Here is a 15,963-nt window from a genome sequence, read left to right as displayed (position 1 = left end):
CCCCCAGACTTCTCTCGAGTGCTGGAGGGTACTTGTACCACTGGTTGGGAAACACTGCCCTAGACAGTAAACAACAATCACAATTTTTGGCACAACGCCCTTTTTGCACCAGGTTTTGGAAAACTGATTCAAACAAGCAGAACTAGTTCAAAATCTTTCTGCTTGGGGGACTGGCCCCAAGAGATGTGTGCCCTCTTTAAGGTATTAACCTCAAGACCACAGCCTGGATTGCAGCTTCCGAGTTACTTAAATGGCAGGCTACACAAAAAATGAAGGGACGGTGACCTGATTAGATTTGTAAAGTGATGAGCTGGGATCTACCTAAGCTGCAGCTGGTTTTTTCTAGCTGACGCAACTTTGTACCATGTGAATGCTTGTGGAACGCTGTTTAATAATACTGGTCCACGTCATATCATCACTTCTATTACTTAGGTACCAAACAGAAAAATACTCTTTCCTTCAAAGCATTGGTTCCCTCCCCCACTCTCTCTGAAAAGGGGGGTGGGTGGGTGTGTATGTGTGTGTGTCCGTCCCCCAGCATGGTCTCTCACCTTCTGTTGACCCTCCCCAACCCTGCACCTGCTGCTACACCTCCATCTCCTGACCCAGGTCACTATCCAAACCCTCTGCACCCCCCACTCCAGCTCACAACTCCCTCCCAGACCCTGCACCCCCAATTCCCCGCCCCAGGTCACAACCCAGATCCTCTGCACCCTGCTCCTCCCTGCCCCAGGTCACAGCCCCCTCCTTCATCCAAGCCCCCCTCACACCTTCCCTTGCATTCCAGACTCCTGCCCCAAGCTTCCTTCTGCACCCAACTTCCATCCCAGACCCTCCATAGAACAAGTGCAGCCCTTGTTGACCGCTTGCCAAAATCTTGGCATGCCCCCCCCCATCAAAAATTATGGCCCACTCCTGACTTAGACGATCTTGCGCTCTAGACCTGTAAAGGAGTAGTGTTCCCAACAGTGCTGTGAATGGCCTGCAATCAGAGCAGTAGGTTTGGAACCAAGCACTACGAATTAATTCCATTTTTTCCAGCCTATTACTTGGTTTCATTACCTTTTTTTTTTTTCCAGGACAAAGCAATTAAAATACGCCGATAGGGGAATGAACAAAATGTTACAGTTCACTGTACCAAAATCCAGCAGCTTGGAAAACCACAGCAAATACCCCTTGATGGAGGCTTGGTTTTGAAAACATAAAAAGTTTTTAGGGAGCATGTTTAGCCCTGTGGGAGACAGGGTGTGGAAAAGGGGAGGATTTCTATTGAGGGGATTGCATCTTATTCGTAACAGCTAGGGCAGTACTGACGAATGTAAAGAGCCACCGAGATGTTGGGGTTCAGAAGGATGCCACTAAAATGACCCTTTTAAAATTGAGGATGGTCAAAATGTGGCCTCTTTTGGACCAACACTTTTCGAGGTAGGTACCCAATTTCATGGAGAAACTGAGGCATGGAGAGGCCATGATTTTCCCAGAGCCAGGAGCAGAGTCCACGTTGCCTGAGTCCCAGACTAGCATGCTATGCTCTGGTCCACGTTTAGGCCCCCCTGAAAGCCAGATCTCGTTCTTTGTGATTGGGGATAAACGTTTTATACCCGTGAATTGTGGGGACTGCTGCAGGGAGTCCACAGAGGCTGGACTGTCCACAGGCATTATCCACAGCTGCCAACAGTTCCTCAATGAAAAGTTGGTCCTTGTCTTAAACTGGAAGAAGTGCAGGGCCTGACGTGTTAAGATCTTGCCTTGCACTGGTGGACGTCAGGTGGAATGTTTTTGCCACCGATGGAAATATTATACTGGAAAACCCATGCCCGGGTGGGTGATTTGTTATTGTTAAGCTGCCCCACACTGAGCTCTTTGTTTTAGATTAAAGCTGTCTCTCCCTCACAAATATGGGGATTAAATCACAGCACCACCCCGGTGCAGCAGAGAGACTAGCCCGGGGCTTCCGAGCCGGCAGCTGGTGAAAAGCCAGCCCGAAGAGTTGCGTCTGCACCATGCCCTGGATGGGCACAGGCTGGGATAAAGTCGGGTTTCTTTTTGGAGCAGGGATGCTGCTGCTCTCAGCTTCCTTGAGTTTTCCCGCTGGGCCCAGACACCTGTGGCTTTGCACTCCGGTGGCAAGTCAGAGCTGCGAGGAAAGGTTGTCCTGCCGCTAACAGGCAGAGGTTCCAGGACCTCTTACTGCAGCCAGCCAATTATTTTTTTAAGAGCATTTCTGGCTGTGCTCGCTGATTGAGAATTCCAAGTCCCCGGTATAATCCATGCTCTCCCTCCCGTTGCTGTGCCCCCGGCCAATCTGTTTACGGATACTGACTTACTGCGGTATTTCTTTGCTATTCACAGCTGACGCCCGAGTTCACGCAGCGCCTGAACAATAAGATCAGGGAGCTGGTTCAGCAGATGGAGAGAGGCTTGAAATCTGCTGACCCCAGGGACTGCACTGGCTACACTGGCTGGGCAGGTAACAACACCGTAACAAGGACATTTCAACTAACCATTGGACTAGGAAAGAGCAAGTGTTGTCTTTTGGGGCTAGACTCATCCCAGCGCTGCCTCCATCAGTAAAGAAAAAGCAACACTGCATTAGGGCCTAGGTGGCTTGGCTTTTGGGTGACCCGTGGGGGGGGAGGGCAACGTCAGGATTCCTCTCTGTCCTGGCGCTGCAGACCCCGCTGTGCCCCAGAAGTGGCCAGCAGCAGGTCCAGCTTCTAAGCAGGGCTGGATGGGGTTCCCAGCCCGGCCTCCACCCTGGGCATCGGTTCTGGGGGCCGGGGCCTATTGGTGAACACCACGCGCAGAGCCACCTGTGTGCACCTCAGCCTAGAAACCAGGCCAGCTAATGGTCCTTCCGGGGCTCAGTGCCGTCCGCGGTGCCGGGACAGGCCGGAAGTTACCTCAGCACCCCTGCTGCAGTAACTGGGAGCTGGCAGAGGAAAGCCCAGGCCCCAACCCCTCCTGCCCCAGCCCTGAGCCCCCTCCTACACTGCAAACACCTCGTCTCCCTCCCACCCCCGAGCCTGCACCCCCAGACGGCGCTTGCACCTCCCCTGAAACCCACCCTCAGCCCTGCCAAGAGCTTCCTGAGCAACTCTGCCCTGCCCTCCAGCCTGGAACCCCCTGTAATACGCCAGCCCCTCATCCTACCCCACCTCAGAACCTGCAGATCCAGATGGAGCCCTCTCCTCACCCCCATGCACCAACCCCACCCCATAGCCCTCACTCTGGTCAAAAGAGACCGTTATGTTGGGTCGCAGACATCAACGATTTTCTTCAACTGGGTCGCGAGGAAAAAGGTTTGAACCCCGCGGCCGTCAGTGAAGGGTGACTGGCTCGGTTATGGAAGGTGCCTAAGCACTGAAATCGGCGACTGTTGGTTTCCCCGTGAATGTTCCAGGGGGGCTTATTTTTTACCCTTATTTCTATGATGTAGCACGATCCCCAGGTGCTTCCTGCTTTTGCTCCGGGCTGTCTGCTAATGCCAACGGCCTGATCCAAAACTGGTTCTGCCTCAGTGTCTGTGAGAAGGAGAGGGAGAGGAAACCCAAAGCAGCCTGTAAGTCAGGGGAAACCCGGCCTGTGAACTGATTTCTCTCTTGGTAGCTTCCAAAATAACTCGAAGTCAGATCTAGAAAGTAGCCAGAGTCGCCCTGACACGCACCAGGCGCTGCTTCCGGTAACTCGTCCCCCCATCCCAACAGGAAGTCACACTCTAAGGTTTTGTCTGCACCGGGAGGGTGAGAGTCCCACCTCACGTAGTTCTGCTTGTGCTAGCGGTTGTAGAGTCAGCGCGCTACACGCGGTAATGTGCCTGCCGAAGCATGGGCCGCAGGAGCAGCAGTTGTGCCTAGGGCAGGGGTGGGGAACCTTTTTTGGGTCGGGGGCTGCTGACCCACAGAAAAATCAGTTGGGGAGGGGGCCACACCACAAACCGTCACTGACGTGGCAGCCGACTGAGAAGGAGAGACACTCCCCACATTCCCCTCGCATGCCAGTGGGGTCCAGGCTAGTACATTTTGTGTGCTCCACCCCCACGGGGAGGTGGCTGGAGCACCAGTGTCGGCTTCCCAGTGCTAGATGGGGGAGCTCTGAGCCTTGGGGGGTCGGATCGAGGCAAGCTGTAAGGTTGGAGGATAAAGCGACATTAGCAAGCCTACACTACTAGGCCAAGTCTACGCTAGACCCGGCAACTCAGCTTAAAGTTCGCAACTCCAGCGACGTAGAATAAGTAGCTGGGGTCAGCTTCCCTTAAGACAATCTAGGCGGCATCCTCAAAGTGGAGGCTGATGGGAGAAAATGCTCCCATCTGCTTCCCTTACTCCTCGCCAAAGCAGGAGTACTGGCGAGGGCGCCCTCTGAGTTGGATTTAGCAAGTCTTAACTAGACTCGCTAAATCAAACTCTGAAAGATGGATTAGGGCACTGTTGCTCTTCTGCAGAGTGAAGACAAGGCCTTACAGTGTTCGGCAGGAAGAGCTCAACTCCCATAAAGAAGCAGGCTTGTGCCTCCATGGCATGGCCTTAAGGAGCATCCTACAATAGGGACTCTCCATCCCTAGAGGCTTTTAAGTCACAGCTGGACAAAAGTCCTGGCAGGGATGAGTTAGTGGTGATTGGGCCTGCTTGTAGCAGGGGATTGGACTTGATGACCCCAGAAGTCTCTTCCAACCCTAGGATTCTCTGAATGCTAGGGGTAGGATTTCCACCCATTTTTATTTGGAAGGGAGTTACACAAAAGGGATTCTTCCTTCTCCCTTTTCTTTCCATCCGGGCACAGACCCTTCTGGGCTTGTCATTTAGGAGAAGACGATGAAGGATTTGCTGTTGGTTGCAGCCAGAGAAACGGAACATGCTGATATTATTCTGTATCCGTTTTCCCCCTGCTAATCGTCGCTAGATTAATTTATTCAACGTTGTTTCTGGATAGAAAATTAATTGGGCCGTGACAGCAGCTTTTCCTCTTAATTGCTTATGTAGAAAAGGCTTGTTGAGTATCTTCTCATATAAATCATCGCCCAGGCGTCTGAAATCAGCGCGCCGTGGCTGCTAATAAGAGATATTTGGAATGAATAGCTGTGGATTTCAGGGAGCATTTTTCCTCCTGTGAGATGTAGCATACCTGAGAGTACTCCATTATGCCTGGCCATGCCTGCTATATGCTGGAATTAGACGTCAGATGTCTTCTGTTGATTCGTTCCATCGCCTGCTTGCAAGACCCCATCTCACTGACCTGTGTTTGTGTGGGGGAATCCTGATTTCTAGTGTCAAGAGGCACTAGCGTCATGGGGAGGACTTCACTATTTTCACTGCCTCGAATAACAAACACTTACAACTCACTTAAGCCGCTGCATTGAGCTAATCCAAAATAATGAGCAAACCCCTGGGGTTTAATTTGTATTGCCGTAGAACATCGGATCCCCAAGAGAGATCCGGACATTGTACAGACACACAAATATGGCCTACACCCAAAATTGCAGCAGTTCAGAGTTTGGGGTTTTTTTTTTTAACCACTTTAGCTAAATCAATGCAAAACTCTGTGCAGGCACTTGAATCTCAAAGCTGGCTGATATCGGTATCGCTTGCATGTAAGTTATTGATCTCAGTTCGATTGTAGTAAACTCTTTTTGCAGGGATACACTGGTCCTTTGCAGAATTGTTTTTAAACCACTGCAGTTTCATAGAATCTGTGGGCTGGAAGAGATCTGAGAGGGTCGTCAAGTCCAACCCTTTGCCCAAAGCAGGACCAACCCCAATTAAATCATCCCAGCTGGGGCTTTGTCAAGTCAGGACTTAAAAATCTCTAGAGATGGAGATTCCACCCCCTCCCTAGGGAACCCAACCAAGTGCCCCTCCACCCTCCTAGAGAAATAGTTTTTCCTAGACCACCACCACTGTAATATCCAACCTAGACCTCCACCACTGTAACTTGAGACCATTGCTCCTTGTTCTGCCATCTGCCACCACTGAGAACAGCCTCTCTCCATCCTCTTTGGAACCTCCCTTCAGGTAGTTGAAGGCTGCTCTCAAATCCCCGCTCACTCCTCTCTTCTGGGGTATGTCTACACTACCCTGCTAGTTCGAACTAGGAGGGTAATGTAGGCATACCGCACTTGCAAATGAAGCCCGGGATTTGAATTTCCCGGGCTTCATTTGCATAAGCGGGGACCCGCCATTTTTAAAACCCCGCTGGTTCGAACCCCGTGCAGCGCGGCTACACGGGGCACGAACTAGGTAGTTCGAACTAGGAAGCCTAGTTCGAACTACCTAGTTCGTGCCCCGTGTAGCCGCGCTGCACGGGGTTCGAACCAGCGGGGTTTTAAAAATGGCGGCTCCCCGCTTATGCAAATGAAGCCCGGGAAATTCAAATCCCGGGCTTCATTTGCAAGTGCGGTATGCCTACATTACCACCCTAGTTCGAACTAGCGGGGTAGTGTAGATATACCCCTGCAGACTAAATAAGCCCAAATCCCTCAGCCTCTCCTCATAGGCCATGTGCTCCAGCCCCCGAATCATTTTGGTTGCCCTCCGCTGGACCCGCTCTAGTGTGTCCACATCCTTTCTGTTTGTGTATCGGCATGGCCCTGAACAGTCTAACTGGACGGTGGATAAGAGAAGAAATGGAGGAGTGATCCGGTTGAAGTCACCCAGCCCCCTGTCCACTGGCCCACACTGTATCTTCAAGTCCGTGAGCCTCATGCATCAGCTGACAGGGAGCGAGGCAAAGCGGGCCCGCCTGTGCTTTTGCAGATCCTCCGACCACCTGCTTTTCAGGTTCTGGAGCCCCTCCTCTGTTGATGCATCGGGTGGTACGTTACAGAGGAAGAAGGGCCTGCCTGAAGGAAAAGGAGACCGGGTGGCCGTTCATGTGCCTGCAGTGTGCGTTTGTTTCAAGATCGTTGGGCAACGTGTTAAAAAACGAGGGCAGGGAACCGTTATCCCTAGGACACCAGTGATGTACACAGTGAGCTTTGCAAGCCATCGGTATGGTTTCCAGGAGGTATGTACTCTGCTGCTCTGGAAACAGATGCACTGGGTTGAGCTGCTAGTTTATCATGCGGTGCTCAGCTGCCTTGTGGCCCATGGGGATCTCCCTTCGTTTGGCTGGCGGGGAAGAGGTATGGACCAAGAAATGGCTCTCCCCTGTCACAGGCTGTGACTCGGGGTTTTGCCAGACCTTTCCCAAAGCCACAGCCATAGTCACCGGTGTCTGAGGGTACGTCTGCACTGCATGGCTATTTCGGAATAAGCTATTCCGGAGTAGTTATTCCAAAATAGCTTGTTTCGAAATAGCACGTTTACACTGCAGGGAAGCCTCAAAAGTGGTCGGAGACGGGCTTCCCTAATGTAGACCTGCTGTCTCGATTTAGAGCCCCAGGAGGCACTGGGGAGGAATAACTTAAATGGCCCTTATTTCGGAAGACGCGTTATTCTTCGTGGAATGAGGTTTAGTAATTTCGGAATTGCTTCGAAATAACGGAATGGCTGTGTAGACGCTCGCGCTGTTATTTCGAAATGACACCAGTGATCTCGAAATAACGGTGCAGCATAGCTGCACCCTGAGCAGAAAACGAAAGAGGAGAGCTGCACGGCAGAGCAGAGCGGGCATGTGGCTCTCAGTCAGCCTGTTCCCAGTCAGCTCTGAGGGAACTGCGGGATGTTAGGCTAGGCCCAAGGAAGTGGGAAGAGAAGCATTCTTTCTGTTTTGTCTGTTGCTGGTTACGTTACTGTGCACCCCGGGAGGGCCAAGCTTTTTTGAACAGCTACCTTTCGCTAGGGCCAGATGGACCGGACACAAGCCCGGTCCAGACTACTAGGCCTCATCCATCAGTGGCCGGCACCCTGAGCAAAGTGCGCACCAATGCTCCCCGTCTGACTGGGGAGCGTCTTACGCTGACTCGGGGACGTAGACAAGGGGCCGAGTAGTAAATTAGGCCCTTCGAGCTCCATGGCCAGGCTGTGCATTTGGAGAAGGGCTGTTTCCCTTGCACGTTCCTGTGCTAGTAAAACTCCACCACGCCCAGGAGCCGGAGTAGCTTCTCTGCCGTCACTAGAATTCTCGCTTGTGGGAAGTCTGTGAGGTGCTCCCAGGGTGCTGAAATCCAGAAGGAGCAGCAGGACCGCTGCCTTCCTGGCCACGTACGAGGGAGCAACACTGGGCACCTGTGAGGGGAGGTTGGAGGATTGCCAGGGAAGCGTTTTGAGGGGCATTGTAGCAACTCAACACGTCAGATCCCTTTTCCTGGGAGAAATGCATCTCCTGACCCAAGAAAAGCAGATAACATAAGAACGGCCGTACTTGGTCAGACCAAAGGTCCATCTAGCCCAGTAGCCTGTCTGCCGACAGTGGCCAACACCAGGTGCCCCAGAGAGGGTGGACCGAAGACAATGATCAAGCGATTTGTCTCCTGCCATCCCTCTCCAGCCTCTGACAAACAGAGGCCAAGGACACCATTTTATCCCCTGGCTAATAGCCTTTTATGGACCTAACCTCCATGAATTTATCTAGCTTCTTTTTAAACTCTATTATAGTCCTAGTCTTCACAGCCTCCTCTGGCAAGGAGTTCCACAGGTTGACTACACGCTGTGTGAAGAAGAACTTTCTTTTATTAGTTTTAAAACTATCAGATGCCACCCTGAAATACACAAGCATTCCCCAAGTCAGGGGTTGGTCCCCACACCCAAAGCTGCACGTATCAGCAACGAGCCTTCTTCATACAGACTCTCTCCTTTCACAAGCAGCTGCTTTATGGCCCTCCTCCTGCTCCCCCTATCTACCCTAGCAGATCCTCATTTGCTAGTAGCAGGAGAGAGTTTCTACTACACCCAGTCACACCTGGCTTGGAAGGAAGGGCACGTCTGGGCTGCACGGAGGGAGTTTGGGTTCTTATAAATCCTTCCCTGCAGTGATCCTGACACTGTCCTTTGTTTTTAATTTAGGGTATCTGGCTCTTTGTGGGTTTGGAGGCAGTAAAGTCAATATAAGGAACTCTATTTAAAGTGGTCTCCAGCAGAGTTAGGAGCTTGTTAGTCTGGAAGCAGAGGCAGAATCTAAATGGGAAATGCCATTTTATGGAGGTCAGAATAAGTTGTGTCGGGCTTTACTCACATCACTTGAAAGGAAAACGGCTGGTGGTTAAGGAAAAATGTAAAACTTGGACATCTTAAGGGGGGGGGGGGGACATTGGCTCTTTGAGTGTTTAAAAGCTCAACGCTATCTTTAAAACAACAACCCAGGACGGCCCTGCAATGAATAAACATGTGGCTGAACTGTTCTGTCACCCCGATGCAATTAAGCTGCCAGCTGAACCCTGCAGGTCAGTGATAGCTGGAATCCGTTCCAGTCACATCTAGGGGTGAGCAGAACAAGGCCAATATGTTTGGGAATCCCACCCTGTTTGTTTTGAGGAAAGGACTAGTAGCACTGAGGACTGTCAGATGGCACAACCAGATCTCTCTTTAGCTGTCCGTTGCCCCTTTCATGTGATATCTGAATCCCTTGCACCACCCCTGAGAAATATGCTAGTATTACTCCCTTCACCTGCAGGACTTGAGGCACAGACAGAATAAAACGCAGATCTGTAAAGGTATTTTGGCTCCTCTCTTCTATGGATTTTGTTAGGAGTTAGCCTAAATAGCTTTGTAGAGCTGTGTCTAAGTGACTTGCCCAAGGTCATGCAGGGAATCTGTTGCGGAGCAGGGACATATCCTGGGGCTTCCAAATCCCTCACTAACTTCACCTCTGGGAGAGCATCTTTCCCAGGGCTAAATCAATGCATTTGTCATTTTATCAGTTGAGTGGCACTGCTGAGGCACATAGGTTTGTCCCAGATTGAGCACACCTGATAGTATTGGATTTGTGAATCGAATGGTCTTGTGGAAACATATTAGCATTGGAGTTGCAGATGGAACAAGAGCGGGAGCTAGCAGTGTGTATCTGCTCTCAAGAGTTATGTAAACATGGTACCTTGTACTCATTCCTATCCCCTGCATTTAGCAACCTGTATTAGTAATACTGCGTTTTTATTTCTGCTGCTGTTCTCTTGGATAAGCAAACCCAGCCAAGAGCGCAGGGTTGGTTCTATTCCTTCTTGTGTTGTAACAAATTTGTAATTGGTCTGCTTTGGGCAGGGGGCTGGACTTGATGCCCTCCTGAGCTCTCTTCCAGCCCTAGGAGTCTATGATCCTAAAATCCCGTTTTGGCCTGCAGAACTCTCATGACTGGTGACTTTGCGCCAGATGAAAGGGATACAGTTTGGCTTTTGGAGTACACGTCGCATGGCAGGGCCAAGAATAAATTAACTGTCATGCTTCAGTATAAAGTTCCATGAATAAATGGCTATAAAAAGGGTTAATAGAGTCTTAATAAATGTTATAAGCATATGTGGCATGAGTAATGGATTATAGATTGCTATAAACACATCAAGGGTTACCGATGAGTATGGATTTTTGTATAAGCCACCAAGTGAGCTATTAGACTCTTTGTCAATCTTGACAATTGATTAATACTCAGAAAACATCTAATTGTTTATTAACCCTTTTGATAGAGTAGTTAGAAATAGGAACTCAGTATAAAGTGGGATCAAAAATCTTTTTAAAAATTGAGCACAGACAGCGACCTGTGAGAGAGAAAAATTACGGATTCTCCCCCTTGTTGCTTTACATTCACTTTTCAGAACAGGCCCATGCTTGCCGGGCATGATTCAAAGTCCATTGAAGTCAACAGAAGTTTTTCCATTGCCTCCAGTGGGCGTGGGATCGCACCATAAATAAGTCATACTGAAAACACAAAATACAGAAAATATTCTGCCTGGGGCCAGTGAACTGCAATTTTGCCTTTACTGACTTTATCTTGGAGATAGACTGCTCAAAGGGTGCGAAGCTTTCTTCTGTCTTCATGGTGAAATTAAATGGCCCTTGTTCAACCCCTCTCCATGGCCACAGCCCGTCTAAAATACCTTTTTATCAGAGACGAGCAAAAGTAGCTGATCGAACTTTGTGATTTCTTTTTCTCCCCTGTGCTGCAGCAGGACGCCTGTCCATGTGAGCTGCAGCAAAGCTGAGATAGAAGGGGCAGCAGGCAGCCGGACATATGCATCAGAAAGAAGGGGAGGAGGGATAGGCACTATAATCTTTGGAGGTATCGCTTTTGAAAGACTTATAGGAACAGAGCTGAAAACCTCGACAGATTGAACCTCTAGTCCAGCAGCTGGGGACCTGACCAGTGCTGAACCAGGGAATTTGCTGAACCATGGGAGGTCAGTATTGTCCAGCAGCATTACCAACCCTTCCACTGCTCACTGGGATGGTAGAAAATGTAATTAAGAGATAAATAGCACAGAACATTGAGAGCCAGGACTGGTAGCTGTAAACAAACTTTATGGGACCAGGGGAAACTTGGCCTCACCTGTGATAAGCAGACATCTGGCTAACTAAAATCATGCCAGATCCCGGATATTGCCAGACTACAGAGTGCCACACTAGAGAGGTTCAATCTGTAGTTAAAAAATTACAGATTTTTCTTTTAATTTAATACACACCAATAAGGGTGGCCCTTGAGAAATGGTCTTTGAAAAACTGTTATTTTAATGAGACTAACATATGTGCTAACACTTTTCATCCCTCTCAAGTTGCTTTATAGAGGAGGTATCGTCTAGACACGGTTTACAGATGGGGGAAACTGAGGCATGGCTAAATGAAGTGACTTGCCAGAGGTCACCCAGCAGCCCCATGGGAGAGCCAGGAATTGAATCCAGCTCCCTAACCACTGGACCACGCTATTTAAAATTCAAATTGATAGTGGCCTTTTACTCTGAAGTTTACTTGCATATGATGCATGTGAATTTGTATTAGTAGGAGCATTGCTAGCAGACCAAAGGAAGTGATTATTCCCCTCTATGCCCCTCATTTTATCAGTCGAGTGGCGCTGCTGAGGCCCATATTTGGAGTATAGTGTCCAATTCTGGGGGCCCCTATTACAGAAAGGATGTGGATGCACTGGAGAGTCCAGCAGAGGGCAGCAAAAATTATGAGGGGAGACTGAGGGATTTGGGTTTATTTAGTCTGCGGAAGAGAAGAGTGAGGGGGGATTTGATAGCAGCCTTCAACTTCCTGAAGGGGTGGGTTCCAAAGAGGATGGAGAGAGGCTGTTTTTAGTAGTGACAGAATAAGGAGCAATGGACTCAAATTGCAGTGCGGGAGGTCTAGGTTGGATATTAGGAAAAACTATTTCACTAGGTGGGCAGTGAAGCACTGGGATGGGTTCCCTAGGGAGGAGGTGGAATCTCCATCCCTAGCGGTTTTTAAGTCCCGGCTTGACAAAGCTCCGGCAGGGTTGATTTAGTCTTGCATTGAGCAGGGGGTTGGACTCGATGACCTCCTGACGTCTCTACCTACCCTCAGATTCAGTGAAATGGTTCTGTACATTTTGGTACTGGATGTTAAAGAACATTACAAATGCTTGTGATCTTGGGAGCATAGCAGCATCCTCTGTATGCCCAGTGCACGATCCCCCAGCCTTAGTTCAATTAAAACAACTTTGTATTTTCTACTAGGTGCCACTAAGTGGATTTCCCCCCATTTATAACTTCCTGCCTTGAGGGCACTGGATGGTTTGCTTTTCAGGGCTGATGGAAGGAGTGTGAAGCCTTTTCTTCCTCCAGATCACAAGTTTAAATCTGATCCAAGTTAATCACCAAAAAAATTCCCTCATGTCATGGCGGTGTCATAACCTTTGTTACGTAAGCTTACTGCAGTTCAGTTAGTGGACTGGAGTTTGCATGCTGGAAATTACTGTCTAATTGGTGTCCTTAGCAGCTCTCTGCACAAGGAGATCAAGATTGAGTTGATATTGACAGTATGCTGTTCCCTGGCCATAGATCCCTTCTGTTCAGAGGCGGCATGGCTCAAGTTGGGGAAGTTTGCATTGCTGCTGGTTGTGCTGTCCCTATGTAGTCTATCACAGTGGCCTGCAGGTAACAATCCAGCACCATTCACAAGCCCTGAACTCAGCGTATTGCTAAAGTAATGTCTCAGCTTCATGTGTGGGGGCGTGCGCACAATAATCTTTTGGGAAGATCCAACCAGACGTACCTACACTGCGACGAGGTGGTAAGCAAACTAAAACATTTCACAACTCCGCTGTTACTTGCTGCTATTAATGGCTAGAGCAGTTGCTGCAAGAACAAGAACATAAGAACAGCCATACTGGGTCAGACCAAAGGTCCATCTAGCCCAGTATCCTGTCTGCCAACAGTGGCCAATACCAGATGCCCCAGAGGGAGGGATTACAACAAGTAATCATCACGTGATTCCTCCCTTGTCACCCACCTCCAGAGAAACAGAGGCTAGGGACACCATTCCTACCCAGCCTGGCCAATAGCCATTGATGGACCTAACCTCCATGAATCTATCTAGCTCTTTTTTGAACCCTGTTAAAGTCCTACCCCTCACCACATCCTCTGGCAAGGAGTTCCACAGATTGACTGTTCGTTGAGTGAAAAAAAGCTTTCTTTTATTTGTTTTAAACCTGCTGCCCATTAATTTAATTGGGTGACCCCTACTTCTTTTATTGTGGGAATAAGTAAATAACTTTTCCTTATTCGCTTTTTCCATGCCAATCATGATTTTATAGACCTCTGTCCTATTCCCCCCTTAGTCTCCTCTTTTCTAAGCTGAAAAGTCCCAGTCTTTTTAATCTCTCTTCATACGGGACCCATTCCAAACCCCTAATCATGTTTGTTGCCCTTTGGATCTCACTGTATAGATGCCCGTCTGTTCCAACACAGCCTCCCAAAACAAAATTCTACCAACTAGAACACTCCACTGCACACACACTGGTGCCCCTGTGGGAATCTTTAGAGAAAAAACCAACCCCGCATGGTCTCTGTGAGCCATGTTGTTTACTGCCCACCAGGAAGATGCTCCACTTCAGATACTACCCTGATCACCATCACGCCTGTCTAGAAGAAATCTCACAGAGCTCTGCTGTGGCAGGCCAGCTGTGTAGTAGTTCAGATGGGCACAAATGGGAGTTGGAGTGAGGCAGCCACGTATGTCTGAAGTAATTCAACTGAAGCCAGGTCTCCAGCGATGCAAAGCTGGGGGGTTTGATCCCCCCTTTCCCTCATTATGTGAGCATTAACTCTTGTCTGGCACCTGACACATTTGAAGAATATTGCAAATGTTCTCTAGCTCATCTCCAGCCTGCCTTGCAAATTTGGGAGGTGAGGTATTTCCCCTTATTTTGCAGACAGACGCAGGGAGGCCCAGTGACTTGCCCAAAACCATGCTGAGTGTGTGTGGCAATGCTGAGATTATCATAGGACTGCCTGATTCCCAACCCCATACTCCGCCTTCCAGCCATGCTGCTTCAAATGCACATTGAACAGATCTTAATCATGGGTCAATGCACATTTGATGCTCGTATATATTTAGTCTGTCATGGGTGTAACCCTATCCCTGTCAAAATATACTTGCTTCAGGTCACCTGCTCATGCTGGGTGTTGTTCTAGGGAAATCATTTGTAGACTAGATTTTAAAATCTTTTGGGGTAGAGAAAATGTACCGCCTGGAAAGTGGTGACGTCATTTCCAATTATGCAAAACCTCGCAAATCTACCCGCGTTTGATGCTTTTGCAGCTTTCTCCAAAAGAATCCAGTTTAAAACAATTTTCCATTGTTCAGAATGCGTGGGAGGGAGGTGCTAAAGAGATTTGGGGAGCAATGGGGAAGAAGGAGTTGGGAGAAACAAACTCACGTGGTTCTTTTTATTTTTCCATTCTTCAACTTTAGCATTACTCCTGCCGTGGTAGTTATACAAACAGCTAAGTTTGTTCACATAGCAGTTGCTTATAAAGTGAATATTAAAACTGGAAACTCCATAGCATGAGCTGTGCAAAGTGCTGTTCGGTCTATTAAGATGATGCTAGGTACTAAATGGTCACGGAGAAACAGGTTTGCTACCTCGTATGTGAATATTCCCCTTTTAAAAGAGCTTGGTGTCCATGCCCTCACAAATTTGAATGATGTATTGCCCATCTGAGTTCTCTGTGGAAATACGAACACCGAGCTGTTTAGAGAGAGGACAACGTTATTAACTTTGGCAGGAAATGGAAATTTGCCCTTAATATACATGTGAAATTGAACTGTCTGTAGCATGAAGCTTTGGAGATTACCCATGCAAAATGAGAAAATGATCTAAATTTAAAATTGTTCCCAATACAGTGGAAAGTAATTTTTCAGGCTGCTTTTTTTTTTTTTTTTTTTTTTTTTTAACAGCATTGAAATCTGCCGAGATGGGCTCTATTAATTTAGGCTTAAGCACAGGACCTGTGTCTTAGAAATGGTTAATGAGATGGAAAGCATACTGTAAAGGGCGCAGAGAGATTTTTCTGGAAGTGATGCAGGCCACTAGCTTCTGTGATACATATTCCTCGAGGATGCCCTGCGCCCACCAAGTCTTTTGAGGGTGACTTCCAAATAGAACCTCCTTGCTAGATGTATCCTAATAAGAACAAGCTGATGACTCCTCGGTTATGTAGAACAGGCTTCAAGCGCAAGATGAGCGACTGGCAGAACAAGGCTCCGGGCAAAACCTGTGCCCTAGCCTTTTAGCAGCAGCTGTCTGGAAGAGGCGGGGGCTGAAGAATGCATTTTCCTGGCCCTTGAATAGCTTTGTCTTTTCAGACAAGGGCTGCACTCAGAACTAGCGGGTGGTGCGTGTGTGTGAAGGAATTCTCTCTTTGTGTACAATATTGTTTCCTGAAAAGAGCCGATTCTCTGTGCAGAGAGAAATAAAATCCGTTCTCCATCTCTCCCTCCTCTATAAAGGCCCAGTTTAGCCCACGGCTTCTCCAATTTAGGGGTCACCAAGAGAGGTTAGGCAATTGCCAGCACCCCGACATCCCCATATTGCTTGATGGCAGGGAGGTCCCAGACAGAGGAGAAGCACCCTGCTATG

The 15,963-nt window shown here is 48.8% G+C and overlaps 2 protein-coding genes across 2 annotated transcripts in view; one reads left to right on the top strand and one right to left on the bottom strand.

Moving 5' to 3' along the window:
• The window catches only part of CPS1 (carbamoyl-phosphate synthase 1), a 288,535-nt gene that overhangs the window by 179,720 nt on the left and 92,852 nt on the right, over positions 1 to 15,963 (bottom strand). The gene's annotated exons all lie outside the window — the stretch shown is intronic.
• The window catches only part of LANCL1 (LanC like glutathione S-transferase 1), a 34,111-nt gene that overhangs the window by 2,727 nt on the left and 15,421 nt on the right, over positions 1 to 15,963 (top strand). The window contains exon 3 of the mRNA XM_075933930.2: positions 2,353 to 2,470. Within this exon, the coding sequence (XP_075790045.1) occupies positions 2,353 to 2,470 (118 nt within the window). The remainder of the gene's footprint in view (positions 1 to 2,352; positions 2,471 to 15,963) is intronic.

The sequence above is a fragment of the Pelodiscus sinensis genome, chromosome 7, assembly GCF_052426305.1.
Source record: "Pelodiscus sinensis isolate ZL-2025 chromosome 7, ASM5242630v1, whole genome shotgun sequence".
In the NCBI taxonomy this organism is placed as follows: domain Eukaryota; kingdom Metazoa; phylum Chordata; order Testudines; family Trionychidae; genus Pelodiscus; species Pelodiscus sinensis.
The sequence above is the reverse complement of the archived record's forward strand: the minus strand, read 5'-3'. Positions and strand labels throughout refer to the sequence as shown.